This window comes from Telmatherina bonti (assembly GCF_933228915.1).
Source record: "Telmatherina bonti genome assembly, chromosome: 1".
Taxonomy (NCBI): domain Eukaryota; kingdom Metazoa; phylum Chordata; class Actinopteri; order Atheriniformes; family Telmatherinidae; genus Telmatherina; species Telmatherina bonti.
In genome coordinates this window covers 6,811,774-6,831,326 of record NC_136619.1, presented here as the reverse complement: position 1 = coordinate 6,831,326, position 19,553 = coordinate 6,811,774, and the positions used below count along the sequence as shown (strand labels likewise).

Here is a 19,553-nt window from a genome sequence, read left to right as displayed (position 1 = left end):
TGTCGGTCAGGACGCTTTTTCGCCTCTGAAAGTCGGGTCTGTGGTAAACTCTGACAAATATAAAGCCAGTCAAAATGTTGGACCTTTTCTTTGTTTGTCGCTTTGAAAGATAAAATTCTGCCCGTTAGGAAGGAATAATGAATGAAGATTTCCCAGGAGAACATCATACGGTTACATCTGACGGTTTGCTAACAATAGCGAAAGTCTTTGTTTGCCCTTGTTCATTTGTTTATGTGGAAAAGTTAATCCTAATCATTTTTACACCATTATGTGTGTTTTTAACATGAAATTAACTTGTTAATGCCTAAATTTATATAATATTCAATACAAATAGTAAGTAATTAAAGGGACAAAGGGAGAAAAAGAAACTGAAACAAAGTACAATTCTATATAAAACATATGAAAAACAAATCAATTTAAATAATACGTAATATAGGAACTAAATATTTGGTTGAATAAAACTTCATAAATAAAACATAAGCTTGCTCCATGATGACATGAAGCATCACAAAAATCTCCCGTTCCACCACATCCCAGAGCTGCTCTGCTGCATGTAGATCTGGTGACTGTGGAGGCCGTTGGAGGACAGTGAACTCATCGTCATGGTGATGTGAGCTTTGTGACATGGTGCATCATCCAGCTGGAAGTTTCCATAAAGAGGCTACACTGTGCTCATAAAGGGATGGAGATGGTCAGCAGCAACACTCAGGTAGACTGAGGTGGTAAAACCAGTTCATGTTGGTACTGAGAGGCTCAGATTGAGAAAATCCCCCCCCCCTAACATTACAGAGATGGTTGTGCGTGAAAATCCCAGTAAACACTCATAGCAACAACGATGCAATGTTAAAATTCTCTAAATCTCCTTTCTTCCTCATCCTGATGCTCAGTTTGAGCTTCAGTGAGACGTCTTCATCATGTCTGCAAGACTAGATGCAGTGAGATGCTGCCATATGATTGGCTGATCAGCTATACACAGAATGAAGTGGCCATCGAGGGTTCGTTGCTTTCAGGTGGTTCCGTCGTGCATTTATTTATCCTGGCGGCCGCCGCTGCAGGGCTTCACTTTGCTTGTTACTACAGGAGTCGTTAAACCACGTTCATACTACAGATGTTTAAATATTGACTTTAAACTTTGATCCTCCCATGCAGAGATTTCTGAGAAAGATTAATCTCCAAATTCTGTTGATCTTCTCCTCTGAACCTGCGAGCCACATGCTTTTCCTTCTGCACCGTTCGGTCGTTCTGCAATGCTTTTTACCAACAGGCCTTCCATGCTACTCTGTTGTCTGAGCCTGTAGTGTCAGAGATGTGCAGGGAGGTGTCTCTTCAGGTTTCATGGTGTGACCGTTGTCCTGCCGCAGCCTCATTAGATCTGAAACACTTTGCTATAAACACACAGGCGTGTGTGAGGCTGCTGTCACTTTGTGACTTGCTGTAAGTCGGAGTTCACAGTTTCTGTGAACTAACCAGCTGAGACTTTTGGCTGCTTCTGTTCAGCATTTCAACACTAAAAACAAAAGAATTATGGCTTTGCTAAAGCCAGCTATATGTACTTTCACCAAATAAATAAATCTGGTGTGTTGAGGTCTGATGCAGAGCTTATGGTACATGACATGTTCAAACTAAAACTGGACATTTTTTGCTAATTTACCACAAGATGTTCACATCCAATCAGAAATTAGGTTAAGAATGAATTTCTATGAAGAGTGATCTGTCTGCATCGCGTGCTCAGACAGCATCTACGTGTCTGAAAGCAGATGTTTCGTAAGATTCAACTTATTTATTTTACATTATTTTCCAAACGCCCCCATCAAGTGAGCATCAGATGGCAGAGAACTGGATGGATTTAGGTCATTTCCATCTGCATCACATCTCATTAACATGGAAGGAATGCATGTATGGAAAGACACGTTGCCTTCAGCTTCATTTCTTTTCCATTAAAGATACTTTGATGTTTTGACTGACAGGTTTGCGGCTCGATGTCTTTTTCATGCTAAAAATTACTTCAACGTGCTTTGGCTATGAAAAGAACACATGAAGAGAGCTGCAGTACAAACAGCCTGCTTCTTCACTCCCAATGTTCAGCAGCGCCTTCCTGTGTAATCTTCCTTAATTATTATGTTTGGAAATGAAAGTGTAGAAACAGCGCTGGAGAAGTCATAATAATATGTCAACACTGGAGTCTAGCATGACATTTACAGGTAAGGTTTGAAGCTTGAAGCGCGCATCGGAGTAAAAGCTACATGTGAATTCTCCTTTGGGAACGGGGGTGTCGCCATGAGGACCTGTAAGCAGCGAGCAGCTGATCATATTCCACCAGTGTGACCGTCCAAGTCGCCGCAGACCAGCTGCTAACGTCAAGTTCAGCTCAGCTGCTCTTTCTGCTGGAAGCGTGACGTCAGCTCGGGAACGGGGGGGATCTACTCTAAAACGGTTGTTTAGTGTTGAAGCTTTTCTCCAGCATGTTCAGCTTGGCTGAAAACCTCCTTTCTGTTGATAAAGAGCAATGATCCAGGATGGACAAAGACTAAAACTTCCAAACAGTTGCTGCGTTTCTATTACATTTACTTACAAAACAACAACTGCAATTAGCAGATATTTCCACTAAACAGAGTTTCGCGCATAAGGCCCTGAAGCCCCAGAATCGCAGCCGTTGCAATGTAGCCACGTAGTGTTATTTTTGGGTTTTATACTTGCTGCAGAGGGTTTGCTACGACTTTTTGTAGCCTTTCTCCCTCATTTTCTTTTCTAAAAGTCTGAAATTCACTGTCCCGTACAGTACTATCTTTACCAGAAATGAACTGGTCACGACCCCCCTGTTTACTTCCAGGGATGCATAAATGCAATCAAAGAGTTTCCATTACACTTCTGCAATAAAAAACCACCTTGAGTATAAAGACGTTTTAGCAGTATTTTAGTCTTTTTTCGAGATGTTGGTGTTTCCATTTGCATTTTTTTATTGCAATATTTCGTTTTTGCCCAATTCCAGGTGTAGTGGAAACGCACCTATTGAAACATGAGGTGTTTCTAAAACACACATAACAACCAAGATTTCTCCAATTGAAGAAAAAAATGTTGATATCCCAAGCTGTGGTGATTAAATAGGACTATTCTACCTTTTGTTACTTCATTTTTAATGTCTACCAATATAAATGTTTTCTTTCTGTATTATTTTCTTTACCATGATGTGCAAATCTCAAAGCTTAATATCCAGAATATTTTTCAGTCTTTTTTGGAATTAAAACCTTCTTTTTTTATTCTTTTCATTTAACCGTATCGATAAATTAAGGTTGAAAAATTTTTTTTTTTTTGTAAACTGATATCAATAAAATGATTATCTTAAATTTACATGTGAACTTGTTGCATATTAATTTTCTATCCTGATTCCTATCCTGTCTCAGACAGTGTTTGTGTTAAGGGTTTATTGTGTTGAGATTTATTGTTATCATCTCACCCATCATGGTATAGACCAGATACTGTCGGCCCATTGGTGTCTGAGACTGGAAAAAACTAAATCTCCATTTTTTTTTAAAACTTTTATTTATTTATTTATTTGTTTATTTTGTACTCTAGAGTTCTATTTCTGCTCTCCGTCACACATAAATAAGAACTTCTGTTTCAGTCATTGTCATTTGTTGCCGCCATCAAACTTCTGGGAATTTAACATATTGTTGTAATTTTTGAGTCAGTTCATCCACTAGGGGGCAGTGTTGAGTTCCGAGTTCACTTTTACGTTTTGACACCGGTTAGTAGTGGTCATGCGCTATTATAGAGGTGTTTACAACGGTCCTAAAATACCAGTAGAAGAGAGAAAAAAAAGCACAATGTTTCTTTTTGCCTTTCTCTTCGACGTCTTCTGCTTCTTCTTCAGCTGCTTTTAATTTGTCAGTTTCTACATCATCTTTTTCATGTTCCTCTTGTTCTTCTCTGTTTTGTTTTGTTTTTTTTTGTTTTGTTTTTTTCTGGTTGCTTGTTGGCTATACAACCCACCACTGCAAATCCCCATTGACTCCCATGTTAAAAAGACCAACTTCACAGCAGAAATAAACATGTTTACAGCTGAAATAAACATGTTTACAGCCTGGTTCAAAAATCCACGTTAGGTTTAATAGGTGAAAAAAACAAAAGAAGAAGAAAAGTCAGCTCTTAGCTACAGGCAGCTTGGAGTTCGCTCGATGTCACAGCCCCCCTCTCAGCTCCACCTCTTTGCCCATATTTGTATTTTCCGGGCGAGACGACGCGCATGCCTCTGCCAACATGGTGATGGTAGGAACCACCCACTGAGCTTCAATTCAGCTCTTCAGAAACCTACGGGGGACATCATGGAGCCTCCGTCCATCTTTTTATATACAGTCTATCCTTTTAGCTTTAAAATATTAAAATTTGTGTCTTTTCGAGATAATTTTTCTTTAAATTATTCACAAGAGTAAAGAATCCAACCATCTTTTGTGTGCTAACAGCAATCGCTAACAGTTCACCCCCACTGGGGTGATTCTGAATTGTTTTTCTGTCTCCATTAATCTTTCATAACCTCCATTGACATCCAAGCCGTCCCAGAAGTATTCAAAAGGTTTAGGTCACTTAATGCCCTGTGAGGTGAGCACTAATTTTGCCTACTCTACCCATTGGTTGTGTTACTGGGTTAACTACAAGAAACATATTTTAAAAAAACAAACTTACATTTAGATTAAAGATTCAAAGTCCCTGGATTAAATTACCTAATTTAAGACAAAGTTGTGTTATTGGTCCTTAATATCATATGTATCTTTATCTTTTTGGTCATGTGTGTCTTCATACATACCATTTCACTGTCTGGAGAACAGAAAGCCACATTTACATAATTATGAAGGATAAAAGGAAATCATTACTATGGAAAAGAGGGAAGCATTAATCGCAGTGATGCTCACTTCACTCCCTGACCGCTGACTTCAGTCAGACCTCATTTCACAATTCAGGAGTCTGAGTGGAAGTGGGCGACCTGTCAGCGTGTGATTGTTTAAGGGGGAGTCATCCGTTGAAGTTGTGTGCATTTCACAGCCGAGAGGAAAAAAGAGGAGCTGAACTGGTGTACACAGAGAACCTTGAGCCAGGCTGTGTTTGCATTTTCTATGTCTGTTTGGGGAAAACAGTCCGTATCCAGTCATGATCACACTGGTGCGTTCAGGTGAATCACCACGCAGCCTCGCGGCTTTTTCCCATGACCTCCTGGTCCATGTGTCTTCATGCAAGACAGCAGAATGGACATGCAGAGAAAAACATGCAAGCAGACGTATAAGACTTCGCAGCGAGAGGCTAGAGAGAAGCAGAGAGGGAGAGGAAGATGTGCAAGTGGAGAGGTATTGGCCTTCAGGTGTGATTTGTGAGGAGAGCACAGAGCATTTCATCTGAATTCAGCCAAGTTCTCTGGAGAAGACATTGATCAGAATGAGATGTGAAGCGTGGCGAGAGAGAGGATGAACGAGGGGTGGAGGAGGGGGGTTGGCGGGAGAAAGGAAGAAAGGAAGGGCAGAGGGAGGGAAGAAGGATGGGGGAGGGGTGCAGACGACCAAGCAGTGCTTATTATTAATGGCTTCAATTCTCCAGTAATGCCTGAGAAGTAGAAGTTTCTTTAAAAAAGAAAAAAAAAAGTCTTTCTACAATACATCCTCTGTTTCTGCCTGCTCCAGCTCAATAATGAAACTTCTCCCTCAGTGTTTTCAATCTGGCTCTCCCCACTTGACTTTTAATGATACTGCATCAGTTTTCGATCTTTTGAAAACCATTGGTATGGCGTCTGGATACCGAGGTTCATCATGTCATTATATTAATGTGGTCCTGAGGGCAGGAGAGAGGATTGTGGAAGGTTCTAAATGCACTGGAACAATAGTCAAAGGAACAATACATCCCTATGGTCCTTTATTCTGTGTTATACACACTGCTCCATCCTTGAAAGATTCAGTCGCTCTGTGTGCATTTCAGATTGCACACATTTGGGACTATAGATACAAAGGATAAGGAGTGCTGACGTTGTTGCAGCCATTTAGGCTCTGCAACTTCTCGGATGTGAGAAGAATTATTTTGCCTTTAAGGAGCAGGAAGATAGAAGGTTCAGGTGTAGGTTTGCATTTTACATGCATGTCTTTGCATTATTTACTTCATGGTCAATGCTGTTTATTTTGTTTTATGTCTGTTTGTCTTGTTTCAGTTTGGGATTCTTTGGCTCTTTTGTTTTGATTTTTGCTTGTTTTGTCTGTAAAGGGTCCAGGACTGAATAATTGTGAGAATAATTTGATTTTATTTATCTTGTGAGGAAAAGAGCATTCAGGAGCCTCTAAATCCATGGGAAGCCCTTCCATATTGTGCACTTCCAGCTTTCATATATTGTCTTTTGTGACATTAAAACAATTTCAAAACAGAACAACTGGGCTCCAAAATGGAAACAACACAGCTCAATTTCCCTCTCTGACTCCAGGTTTTGGTGGAATTGATTAAGTTCCAGTAAAACTAATCAACAAAACTTTTAAAAACAATCCAAAAGTTGAGTTGGTATTGAGTGTAAACAAACCATTAAACCTGTTACATGAACCAGCTTCATTTCCTTCATTACATCTGAGCTTCTGCAGCCCATCAGGTCAGCTGACCAGATGCTCCAGAGCGAGCCGAAAACCAAGTGGAAGCTCAGAGAGGATCTTGTTTCTCTGTGGCACCTAATGAAATGATCGGAGAAAGGACCCAAAAGCAGCACAAGAGATCTGGGCAGATTAACAGTTTTTATTTCAGCCACTTGGTGAGGTTCGGTGCTGGAGTTGAACTCTGGTTCCCAATGAGTAGAGTAGAGCAGGGCAGAGTAACTTTCCTCTGGGCCGACAGAGTGGACACCTAGCACAACAAGGTGAGTGAAGATCCACAACTCACGGTTGGGGGTCCTCCAGGACAGAAACCCAGTAACCACTGGGGAGCAGGCTCCAAGGGCAAGGCAGGAAGCGGAAGTCGGGGACGGATCAGGTCGGTAACGGGCAGGCAATTGCGGTCGGAGTGCTGGAAGGTCAGGCATGAGAGCAATGACAATCTGGCAGTGAGTGAATGGTGGAGGCTGCATATATGCGCAGGCTGAACTGATGGGGATTGTGAACAGGTGGCAGAGGCAGGTGAGAGCAGTGAACTGATTAGGGGTGTGGCAAGCAGCAATGCTGGAGGAAGCAAGGCTGATTGTGACACCTAAACTGTGAAAAGACAGACCTCTAAATCTCTTCTTCACAGCAATCTTTCCATTTGGCTTTTAACACCATGTAAGGTCGATATTATTTATTTATTATTGTTTCATTTTAATTCATTTTATGTTGTTTTATTTTTTGATACATTTTTATGGATTATATTGTTTTACTTTTTCTGTTTTATTATATCATGTTTCTGCTCTTATGACTGTTGTTGGTGGCTTTTATTTAAGTCTTATGTACACTCTTTGACCTCATATGGTGGTTTTAAGGCACATTCATACCAGCTTTTTTTATTTGAATATCCAGGAAGCGGACTACAAGCCAAAGTGCCCATTGCATTGTGGGTAAACAGGCAACTCTTGACAAGAGAAATACGTCATGGTATGGCTTTGAAGAATTTTGTAAAAGTTCTGTTAGAAATCTGATAAAGAAATGCATCGGGTATAAGTTGTTAGTCCTTGTTTATTCCACTCCCACACAGCCTTGCATCGTGTTAGAAAGCCTGCACATCCCCATGTAGCATCAGAGGAAAAGGAGCCGCTGTAAAGATGATTTTTTCTTCTCGTTTGCCGATCAGGTTTAAGTGTCAATCCCATAAGTGTTTTTTGGGGTTTTTTTGGGGGTTTTTCATACTGAAATGTTTCAATGGAGAAAGAAATTAGTGTTGTTACTGTTTAGCTGCAGGATACGAGGCCACGGTCTGTGACAATTAAATCGTATCAATAAAATCTCCGTCCACCTCCGTAATATCGCCCGTCCTCTGTCCCTCCATCTTCCAGTCCACAGCCAAAATACTCATCCATGCCTTCATCACTTCCACACTCCCTTATTGCAGTGGCCTTTTTTTATGGACTTCCCTTCAATCATACTCAAATGTTACGATACATCTAGAATCTTCTCACAGCACCTGCTCCAAAGACCATATCAGTCCCAACGTCCCCTGACATCAATATAATATCCAGTACAAGCTCCTCTTCCTCACCAACCTGGCCTCTTCCTACATGTCTGACCTTCCACAACAGCACCATCCCACATGCCGCCTCCTTTCTGCTAGCACCAACCTTCTCAGACTGCTCAGACCTACAACCCGGACCAATAACCCCCGGCTGCAGCCTGGAGAACTGGGCGGGGCTGGAAATTGGGCGTGGTTGGATGTCAAATGGGCGTGGTTGAGGTTCGTGTTAGGGTTAGGGTTAGCAGTGGCCATTTAGAGGAAAGGAGAAACATGATCCAATCAAAACCTTGAGTGTGCGGGGTTGGACATCCAGTCCTGTCCAATATCCAGCCCCACCTCTCCAGTCTGCACCCACACCGGACCGAAGGGTGCCGAGCCAGAAAATGAGGAGCTTTTTTGCTGGATTTGGTTGACACGTTTGGGTCTCTTCATGTATCCCATTAACTCAGTGTAAACTTGTTGTATTTGACCACTGTCACATTTACCACCCAAGACAACACAACCAGAGATACACACTCACACACGCACACATATAAACTTTCAGTGAAGTTTGATTGTGAATTAGAAGTCGCCAGAGGTAGACAAGACTAATTGAAAAGCAGTGAGATGCGTTCGGCTGTGTAAGTTAACTTTTCATTTGAAGACATTTGAAGAGATAAAAGCAAAGAGGAAATAACTGCAGCAGAGACCTGGGTTTATTACCAGGCGGCAGTGCCTCTGTTTCCGTGGACATTGATTAAACACAGTTGGTAGTGTTTGTGTGGGTAGTAGCTGAGCGATTGCTGTCTATGGACGATACCACCCAGCTGGTGGAAAATCCACTTTCTTGTACACGTCTAAGGGAGAAACTATTCCCCTGCTGAGCTTGTTATGTTTGTGTCCTCCTCATCAGTAATGTTGAACATTTGGAAGTATATTTTATAACCCAAATGTCAAAAAAGTTGGAATGCATTGTTGACTAACCTCATTAACCCATATTTTATTCCCAGGAGAACAAAGACAACATATCAGGTGTTAAAACAGACATTTTATAATTTCCTGGGAAATATGAACTCAAGAAGGAAAAGGGCAAAGGTCAGACTGGATACTTGTGACCTTCACGCAGTTTTAAAACCTGCATCTCTGATGGGATGGGGTTGCATTAATGCCGATGGCGTGGGCAGCTTCCACATCTGGGAAGCTCCATCAATGCTGAAACATCTGTTCGCATCCAGACAACGTCTCTTTCAGGGAAGACCTTGCAGGTTCCACCATGCTGGACCACATCCTGCATCCATCAATTCAGTTCAATTCTATTCAGTTCAGTTTAGTTTTGTTCAGTTCAGCTTTATTTCTACAGCAACACTTCACAACAGTGTCATCCCAGGGTTCTTTATTGACGCATCAGTTCAAGCCAATTCATAAAAAAATAGCCGAGCTAAGAGAAACCAACAGATTGTATTGGATCTTGACTTGGATCCAGTCTCCCATCCTAAGCCGTACGAGGCAACAGTGGGAAGGAAAACTCCCAAAGCCTCTGCAGAACCCCCAGGATGGCGGCCGTCTGCCTCGACTGACAGCATGGTGGAACAGAAGAACTGGTCTGCCGGCAGTTCAGACTTTCACCAACACAAAACATCTGGGGCATCATAAAAGCAGAAATACAGCTGTGTAGGTTCGGGACTATTTTGCAGCTAGAAACACCAGCAACTGGTTTCCTCACTTTCCAGATGTTTGCAGACAGCAGTTAAAAGAAGACGGGATGATAAACATCGACCTCTGGCTGTGAGCAAGGTTTATTCCCAGAGTTCTGTTGGGATTAATATTAATGTTAGTGAGATTTTTAAGTCTTTGCATTGTGTCTTTATTAATATTTTACAGTGTCCCGGTTTTTTTAACGGGAGTTGTATTAAATCTTTGTGTCTTAGTCAGTTTCTACTCTTAGAACTCATTTATTCTTCTGTCTGTCTTCATTTAGCTCCAGTCGTTCCTGCAGGTCAGCGTGTTACAGATCCGTGTCGACGAATGTCCCAGTTCAGAGTGCGCCGGGGCGGGTGGATGCACCAGCGTGCTGAATGTGCGTGACACACCCACAGTGGTGGACTGTGGGTCGATGAGTCTAGTGTCTGTCACAGTGGAATCCACGGCCGTGTGCTCCTGCCCAGGAAGAGAGCAGTCCCATCAGTCCTGCGCCTCCTATCCCAGAAACCCCTGCTTCAACGGTGGGATGTGTGTGGACACCCAGCATGGCTACAGGTAGGTTTAAACAAATCATCTAATATAGGGCACGTTGCACATTTATAATAGTTTTCACTTCACACACAGTATTAAGAAATAATCGTGCTGCTAAGGCATGTTGTTAATAAAGACAATCACAGCATGCTGCTGGAACTCAGTTAGTTTAAAGTAACATGAACAATGTCATCTGCAAACACCAGCAAATGGTAAAACAAATAAAATAAAAGATTAGAGTCACAAATGAGCCAAACAAGCTGGTTATATCTCGCTTTGAGTATTTAGACTTGTTGTGTTGTAGTTTGAATGTTTCAGTGTCATTTAAAAGCCGCAGCATGCTAGCAGCGCACATAACGTGTCATCACACATGGAAACACACAAAAGGCACACACCCATCTCACCACTGTTACTATGTCCTGTACTCAACCTGGCCCACGAAAACGGTGCAGCTGTCCTGGTTTAGCAAGGGGTCCCACCTCATAACATCACCTGGTTGTGTTTTAATATGTTCCATTTAGATAGACAGCAGGAGCTTTTTTTTTTTTTTTTTTTTTTTTTACTATGTACAGTTATTAATATTAATATTGCACCAGTAAGTAAAATTGGTTTCCTCAGTAATCAGCACTGATCTTATCTGCTGGTTAATGGTGTTGTCAGAGCAGCGTATGATTTAAGATGTAACATGTATGGCAGCGTGTTACTGATATGTAGTTACGTCAACACCGTGGGCTACCTGCATGTGGCCTGATCGGCGGAAAAGTTCAACTGGAAACAACAGGCAGCACCGTGATCCCTCACCAGTCAAGCAGCAGTCAGAAATCAGCATTTTGTCAGCATGGTTCATACTTTACCATGAAGCCTTGCGTTGCCGTATCTCCTACTGTACTGCAGCAGGTAAGATGAAGATTAATCACATCAAGTCTTCTTCTGTAAATTTATTTCTAATGGGGCTGTTGAAACGAAATTTCCTCCATATGTTGGAGGAACTCAAGTCATTTTCTCTTTTGAGGAGAATTTATTACATCCTGATGCACCATTGGCTCATTCCTGACACAGTCTTGTAGTTTAATGTAATTTACAAAGATATTAGCATAATCATTTTTAGCAACCTTCAAAATATGATTTACAGCATCAATATACAATAATAAATAAATAATGGCATGACATTTAATTGTGATTTTAGTGCAGATAATTAGACGTTGGTAAGCCTTGGTAGACCTACAGCTTGTGCTTCAACCATGACTCTAAAGCAACTTTTAGAAGTTACAGTTAATGGTTTTTTAATCATTTTATAAACTGATGCTTATCCGGACTCCACGGGGCCGCTGCCTGTGGGACTACGGAAGCCCAGATGTCACTTCCCACAGCTGGTGACCATAGGTGAGGTTAGGAACTTAGACTAGTAAATCAAGATGTTTGCCTTTTGGCTCAGCTCCTTCTGCATGATGACCGACCGATGCAGAGTCCACATCACCGCAGACGTGGCGCCGATCCGCCTGACGAACTTATGCTCGTTCCATCCTTCCCTCACTCGTGAACAAGACCTAAGATAATTTAACTCCTCCCCTTCCTCCCTCTCTCTCCCCTATTTTTCATATCTAAGGATTAAAACACAAAGATTTGTGCATTACAAAGTTTTAATGCACGATTTGGGGTCTAGAACACTTTGAGAAACGCAAAGTGCATAAAAATCATGTAATGCACAGCTCCAAGGTGCTTATACCTCTTCTGCCATCGTCCCACTGGGTAAATATTTTAAAACAAATGTTTATTACTTTTTACAAAACCTTCTAAACTTGCTAAATATAGAAACTATTTTATATTCGCCTGGTTGTAGTTATATATATATATATATATATATATATATATATATATATATATATATATATATATATATATATATATCAGTGAGGATCACTGATTCAACTTAACTTGCATGTCATTGGACGGTGGGAGGAAGCCGGAGTACGCGGGGAGAACCCACATGTCCATGCAACATGCAAAGAACCTCCCCACCAGCCAAGGCTTGGACCAACGACGTTCTTGTTATGAGAACTTAATTATGATTAATTAATTACATAAAAAATAATGTGTTCAAAAAATGTAATCACCTTTAATCTCAGCCTGAATTCTAAACAACACAGAATGTTGTCAGTGCATGATTTCCTGGTGCACCGATTACTCTGGCGCACACAGCGGAGCGGCGATAATAACTTAGCAGCTTTGGTGCTATTTTTTGCAAGTTTTCAGACATCTTTAGTTACTGTATTTAAAAAATGTGACTCATGACAAATTTAGTAACTTTTTCTGGCATTAGATTTGCCAGAAAAGAAAAGTGAAAGCACCTTTTCTTCACTCTTTACACGCAGTGCTGAAGCTGTTAGCTGAAGTCATGATCACCTCTGCTGTGTGACACTGAAAAGGATTTGTGCAAAGGTGCAACATACTGAGCCCACCTTGGCTTGCTGTCATATGAAGCTGTTAAAGTCCTTAAAATGGCTCTTCAACTTTGGGTTTGTTCAGGTGTTTAGTCTTCAGCTTTTTGAATAAAAATGCAGTTAAATGATGTTTTCCTAGACATTAGTAGAACCCAGCTCTGACATGAGACCAGGTGAGTGTGTCTCCCGGACCTTCCCCTGTGGGACTGGATGTGGAGCTGAGAGAAATGGGCATGAAGACAAAAGTTCTCGGTATTGAAGGCACTGCTATCGTCTTTGTGGGCTGCCTGTGGTGTTTAGTCAATACACCCCTGCTGTGTCAGCCCAGACGTTCCCGAATCCAGAGTTCAAGTTCAAACTTGTACTGTGAGTCACAACTAAAGAAAAGTTACATAAAATATGCCCAGTGTTCACACAACTTTCACAGCTAACCGTGCTGACATAGATGTCTGATAAAAGTTACTCTCACCAAAGGCTTCAACATGTTTTTGTTCCAGTTCAGTGTGTGTTTGTTGGTCCCCTGTCTTTCTGTTCAGACTCTTCTCCTTTGGCGATGTAGACGATTTAAAGGCAGTTGTGAGAAAAGAAAGTATATCTGTTTTCATTTCGATGTTTCAGTTATTGCGACAGAAATAAGTACATTTTGATGCAAATCAGGTTGTAAAATTGGGCATTTGTTTTTCAGATGGACTAGAGGTAACATCTCTGTCCGTCTCATTACATATGTAATAAAATCTTGGTCTTTTCTAGCAACGGATAAAACACTGTTGAATGGATGACAAGATTTCTAAAGCCCACCATCCCATTGTAACAACCAGCCAGGAATGTTGTTCTTACATCATCCAGTTAAAGTTGGTTAAACCAACATCTCTGAGTGGCTAAAAACATTTTATGGTATGGATTTTATTGCATGATTTAGATAATGTTCATTCATTATTCTAACCACTTAGTCCAATGAAGGGTCACGGGGAAGCTGCAGCCTTTCCCAGCAGTCTTTGGGCGTAGGGTGGGGTACACCCTGGACAGTTTGCAAGTCCATCGCAGGGCCACACGCTAACCACTATGCCACTGTAATGTCGTTAATGTAAAAGAAGTTTTGTGTTTTATTGTTGAAGTTCATGTTAAATCAAATAAAAAGGTGAAACTGCACCCCCTGCTGGCAGAAACTGATAGGACGCTCGCATTTTTTTCTTTACAAATACGGTTTTCTCTGTCGTTGAAACTCAACAAAACAATTTGGTGACATGAAGAGAAAATGCAATAAATCATGGCTAAGGATTATTAATACAGGAGAACTACATAGTTGACTCGTGGTTACTAGTTAACTATGACAGGGATTTTATTGCTGTAGACGTTGCTAACAGACAGACAGACAGACAGACATCTCCAAGTTTTCAACACATCAGTGACGCATGGCCAAGACTTTATCATCTCCTTCCCAGACATTCGTAATGAGCAGCCATGACATGTGGCCATGCAGTAGCATGTTGTTCCCATTGGAGAAGGACTAGTTTACTGGTTTATGGTGGTCTGCCAGCTGAGCGGCCAGTCGTTTGTCCTTCTGACCATTACTATAATGGGGCACATCTCTACAACCCACAACCTGTGTGGTCAGATGATATCAGAGATGTTTTATGTGAGCTGCAGATGTGTCCAACATCTGCATTCTGGCCTTCAATCCCTTTCTGGTCGACAAGCCAGAAGACATGTTTGACTTTTACTAAATTCACACAAAGCCAAAGTACAACTGTCTACTTCTACTAACCTGCTGTTGCATGGAAACAAGCTTCCACATTGTCCTTTTAGACAAAAGATCACGTATGTTAACCGTCACATGACGTATCTCCAGTGTTCAATCTCAGCCACTAAATGCAAAAGAGCCTTTCATAAAGATCCTTTTAACTACAAATAACTGATGATGAAATGAGCCCTTTGTTGCTTGCCGTGGTGGAAGAGCAACGATGACCTTGTTGAAATTTTGCGTAATTCAGGCTGATGCTTCACGTGTCCTCAGGGTTGACTCTTTAGTGGTGGAAGTGAAGGGCTCTTTGCAACCAATTAAATCTAAGATCAGTGAATGGGCCTGAGCTTCTATCACTGACTTAACTGTAACGCCATGCAAACTTCGGCTGTTATGATGAAATTAGCAGTCAATTCTCACACTTGTATTGGTTTTAAAATAATGTAGAAATCATCCTCTGTGCATTGTTGTAGAGCCACAGTTTACAGAGGAGGGTTCCCGCTTTATTCTCAAACCAGTGCCAGTGTGTGAGTTGACTATTAATTTCATCAGAACACATCCAGCACCAGTTCAGACCCTGATTACAGCTAAAAGCTGAGAGGGAAAAGAAAAATGTTATGAGGCATCCAGCCTAAAATGTCAGCTGCGTTTTCGTTCCAGGGTATCCTGGTTGGGTGGCGTGTTTGAGAAGCTGGTTTGAAGCTCGAATAAAGAGATGCAGAGGAGTCAATATCAACTTTATTTATATAGCACATTTAAAAGCCAACGGCCAGACAAAGTGCTTTACACATAAAGATGATCAGCTACACTAAAAAATATATTAAAGTAACCATAATTGAATTTCCTGTTGGGGATTAATAAAGTATTTTTCATTTAATTTCATTTCATAAGATCATCATTAACAAAAATAAAAGCAGAAAACAGAAATAGTGAAATGTGCTCCATCAGTCATCAGCTGGGCCAGAAATGAAAGTCAACAATGGGGGTCATTTATACAACCAGCCTGCAGATTTACAATGAGAGTCAAATTTTCAATGCAAATAAGTTTATATGAAATTATTCTGTCCTTTGTGAAGACCCTGTAAACATGGCTGACCACCTGTTTCACATATAAACACACAGTCATATATACCAGGATACTCTAATGTGAAATGCCAAACCTAAATAACTACCAGCCTGCTGCGCTGTTATAATTCTAATCCTCAGAAAATGCACATTATGAAGAAGAATATCGCTGTTCAGATAGTTAAACACACACACACACACACACACCTGTGCACATACTGAGTGCACCCTGGCAGAATTTAGACATCACAGAAAAACAGCTGCTGTTTGTTTTCTTTTGCATCTTCCATACATGCATAGTTATTCACACACGTGCACAAACATGCAGTCGCTGTGAATACACAGGACAGCAGATGAACCTAAACACTCATCACATGTTTCCACAAAAGCTTTTTTTTTTTTTTCTGTGACTTCAGGAAGTTAATTTTACCCTTCAGCCTCATTTAATTAGAAGCAGCAATGAAAGGGGAGGATTTGAGCCTGGTTGGCCGCAGCCAGCATGTAATATGGCTCAAAGCTGGACCTGAGCAGGATGACTGCCCGGATCCACATAATCCCTGAATTACTCTCATGCGCGACTGTACACAACGGTTGGAGACATTTTTCTGCTTTTGCCGTTCAGACGTTGCTTTGCATAAGGAGACGTCTATGATGATGGTTAACGTGTAAAACAACCACACGTGCTGACATGTTTTCCTTTCTAACAGAAGACATGAATAAAGCTAAAACAACACAACTCTGATCAGGTTTATCTTGTTATTTGGGTTGCTGTCGCTGTGATTGACTTAATGAATGGAAACGTCTGGTTCTGAAGCACTTTATATTCAGCTGAGTTGCACCAGAAATAATGAAATTTCTCTTTGTCCCTGGCAGCAGGCTGAGAAACTGAACATCGACAGCTCACACGACAGCTTCGTATTGCTCCATCGTCACACATCAACAACTGGATATCGACACACTGAAAGAGAGAAAGGGACAGAGCAAGAGATGAGACTAAAGTCACTGTCGGGCTGACTTTTACCGGCTCGATAGAGCTCAGAGAAGAGACAGGATGCAAAGCAGATGCTGAATTAGCTGTTGCTTGTGTGAAATTGTACCAGAGTTCAGTAGTGATGCTTTATTTCAAGCCGAGTGTGTCGGGTGTCTTTACTACCAGTCCTAAAGCACGAGGCGTACTTCTCTTTTCTTTTGTTTTTTTTTTTTTTTGTCTTGTCCAGCATTTAAGCAAGCAGAATGATGGTCTGGATGCTGTGTTCTGCTGAGCAAACTAGGCATGTTTCCATTTCATTTTTCACAAAATAAGGCGATATTTGTACGTTTTGACAAACAATAATTGCGATTTGCAGGTGGTTCCATTTGAACAGTGTTTAGCGCATTGGCCTCAAGTCTCGTAAAATCTTGTGAGAGTAACGAGATTTTATAAAAATGATGGTTTATGCAAAGTAGCCATGTGGTGTAATTTGGAGGTTTTCTACTTGCTGAGGAGAATTTGATACGACTTTATGAAGCTTTTATCTCTCATTTTCTCTTCTAAATCTCTGGAATTTGTTGTTGTTTGTTCCGGAAATGAACCTAACTTCACTTCCGGGGATACATAAATGCGAAAGATGTGTTTCCATTACACTTTTGTGTATGTTTCTGTATCGAAACATCTGAAAAAACCACCTCATGTGTGAGTAAAAACTTTTCAGCGAAGTTTGAGACTTTTTTTAAATGTAGTTGTTTCCATTAGCAGTTTTTTTTATTGTAATATTTAGTTTTTGTGCAATTCTATGTGTAATGGAAACGCACCTGTCTGTCTGTATGAAGGTTCAAAAACATTATGAACTTTTTTCTTCTTGTGACTATTACCTAAAACTTGGTATCACAGAGTGCATCCATTCAATGAAAAGTGGGTCTGAATGGAAGCTCCTCTGTGAAGTTTCAGCCAGATAGATGAGAGAGAGAGAACAAGGCCAAGCAGGCAGGGTTGTCAGCCTGCAGACACAGCTGCTGTGTGATTGTCACATTTTCAATCATGCTGCAGTACCTGAGCTCTGCAACATCTGCTGTGTGATTCTCTGGGTTCAGACGAGGAATGGAGATAAAACGTAGCGTGTCAGGGAAGGAGAAAATGAAGATGGAATGAGGAAGGGGAGCAAAAATGAGGAACTTAACTAAACACTAAACAAATATAAACAAAGACGAAAAAACAGGTGAGACAAGAAGCAGAGGTGGGACATGAAGACAGACAGGACACTGAGGAAAGAGATGGAAAAATGAATTACAGATTAGGAATGAGAGGAAAAATAACGGCTAAAGTAAAAAACACTGACAGAAAAAATAGGAAGATAATGGATTTAAATGGAAAAAAAAAACATGCTGTCAGAGAATAGAAGAGGGAGGGGTGTGAAATAAAACATACAGATAAGAGTTAATAAAAAGATAAAATTGCATAAAATTGCTGTGGGTGGTTTTCTGCTCCAGTGACTTCCAGATACGACCACACCCCGGCGCCTACAAACACACAAACAGATCATGGTCCAAGATTGCAGCAAAAGCACACAAATAATCAAGGCACTGGCATTAATAATGAGATTTGTGGAGTGAGTGAGTTGATAGGATGGCTGGGATTACAGCACCCGACCCAATACAAAACCTGGCTCCCAGCAGACGAGGAATGAGCAAATCAAAGCCGCCGTAAGAGGATTGGCGGCATGTCTCAGGTTGTTTAATGCACAGAGAATTAGGAGGACATTACACAAATAGAAATGGAGGCTTAAATGTTTTCTATGGCCTCCATTCATATTTCATTCACAAAACATTAACTTTACAGTCAGAGGGAAGGTTTGAAGAGGAAAATAAATGTGTTGTTTTCATCACCAAAGGTGTGTCGGTACACGTCTGGCTCTTAGTGCCAACATGGAAATATCAGCGTGTGTTTTCCAGTCAACTTCACTCCACATCAGGACCGTCCAATCAAGTCACGTTCATCGTCTTTACAGTAACTGTTGTGCAACGGGAGGCGGCGAAGTTGTCCTGTAACGTTGTTTTGTCCATCGTCCAGTTCTGCGGTCCAGATCTGAGACTTCCGTGATCTGAGAACTCAGATGAAATCAGACACGACTGTTCAGACTGAGAAAGAGCCGACATGTCTGACTGTAAGACGTGAAATTTGGAAATAAAAAAACAAAAAAAAACAAAGAAATTCAGGGTCACGTATGTTGAGAAAAGTTGGATTTGATACGTTAGCCTGCGGGGTGAAAGTAGCACGGTCGATAAAAAACACTTCCTTTCGTTGCTCAACATGTTGTGCTAAAACTGTCATACTGAAAATAAACGTGACGCACCGCCACATGTTTATTTTCCATATGACATGTTGCAGTGCGTCACATGTTATTATGGAGATAAGGTCTCTATAATAACGGATGATTATTGACCAAAATGATGCCAGCTCATATGAAAGTATGAATAAAATTGGCTTTTTAACTTACTTTTGGTGTAGCCTTGATGCTACAAGGGAAGCTAGCTGAGTTTCTTTCACCACTAGAATTTTATAAAAACTTAATATTGCAATGAAAATAAGTAGCAATGGAACATCTCTCCCAACATCAGTCATGAGCGGATTTTTCAGGCGTGTCGATACAGAAGTGCATCAGAAAAAACTCTTTTTCGGCATTTAACATGACGTAAAGGGTCATGTGACCAGTTTGTTTTAGGTAAAGATGACACAGTAGGGATGTGTGTCAGAGAAGATGGAATCTTTTTCACAATGAAAGAAAAACAACACCCGTTGTGCATCATAAAAAACAGCAAAACACAAAGTTTTACAAAGAATTAGGAAGAGAAATGAGAGAGAAAGGCTTCAAAATGCCGTGGGAAGCTCTCCACAGTTCCACTGGTTCCACCAATCAGATCTCTCCAACGTGTCCCCGCCCACCAAGTTTTACCCTCCTCTACAAGAA

General features: G+C 41.0%; 1 protein-coding gene across 1 annotated transcript in view; it reads left to right on the top strand.

Moving 5' to 3' along the window:
* Window positions 1-19,553, top strand: part of LOC306755142 (neural-cadherin) — a gene marked incomplete at both ends in the record, with an annotated part of 401,965 nt that overhangs the window by 264,612 nt on the left and 117,800 nt on the right. The window contains one exon of the mRNA XM_079239421.1: window positions 10,109-10,386. Coding sequence (XP_079095547.1) covers window positions 10,109-10,386 — 278 coding nt within the window. The remainder of the gene's footprint in view (window positions 1-10,108; window positions 10,387-19,553) is intronic.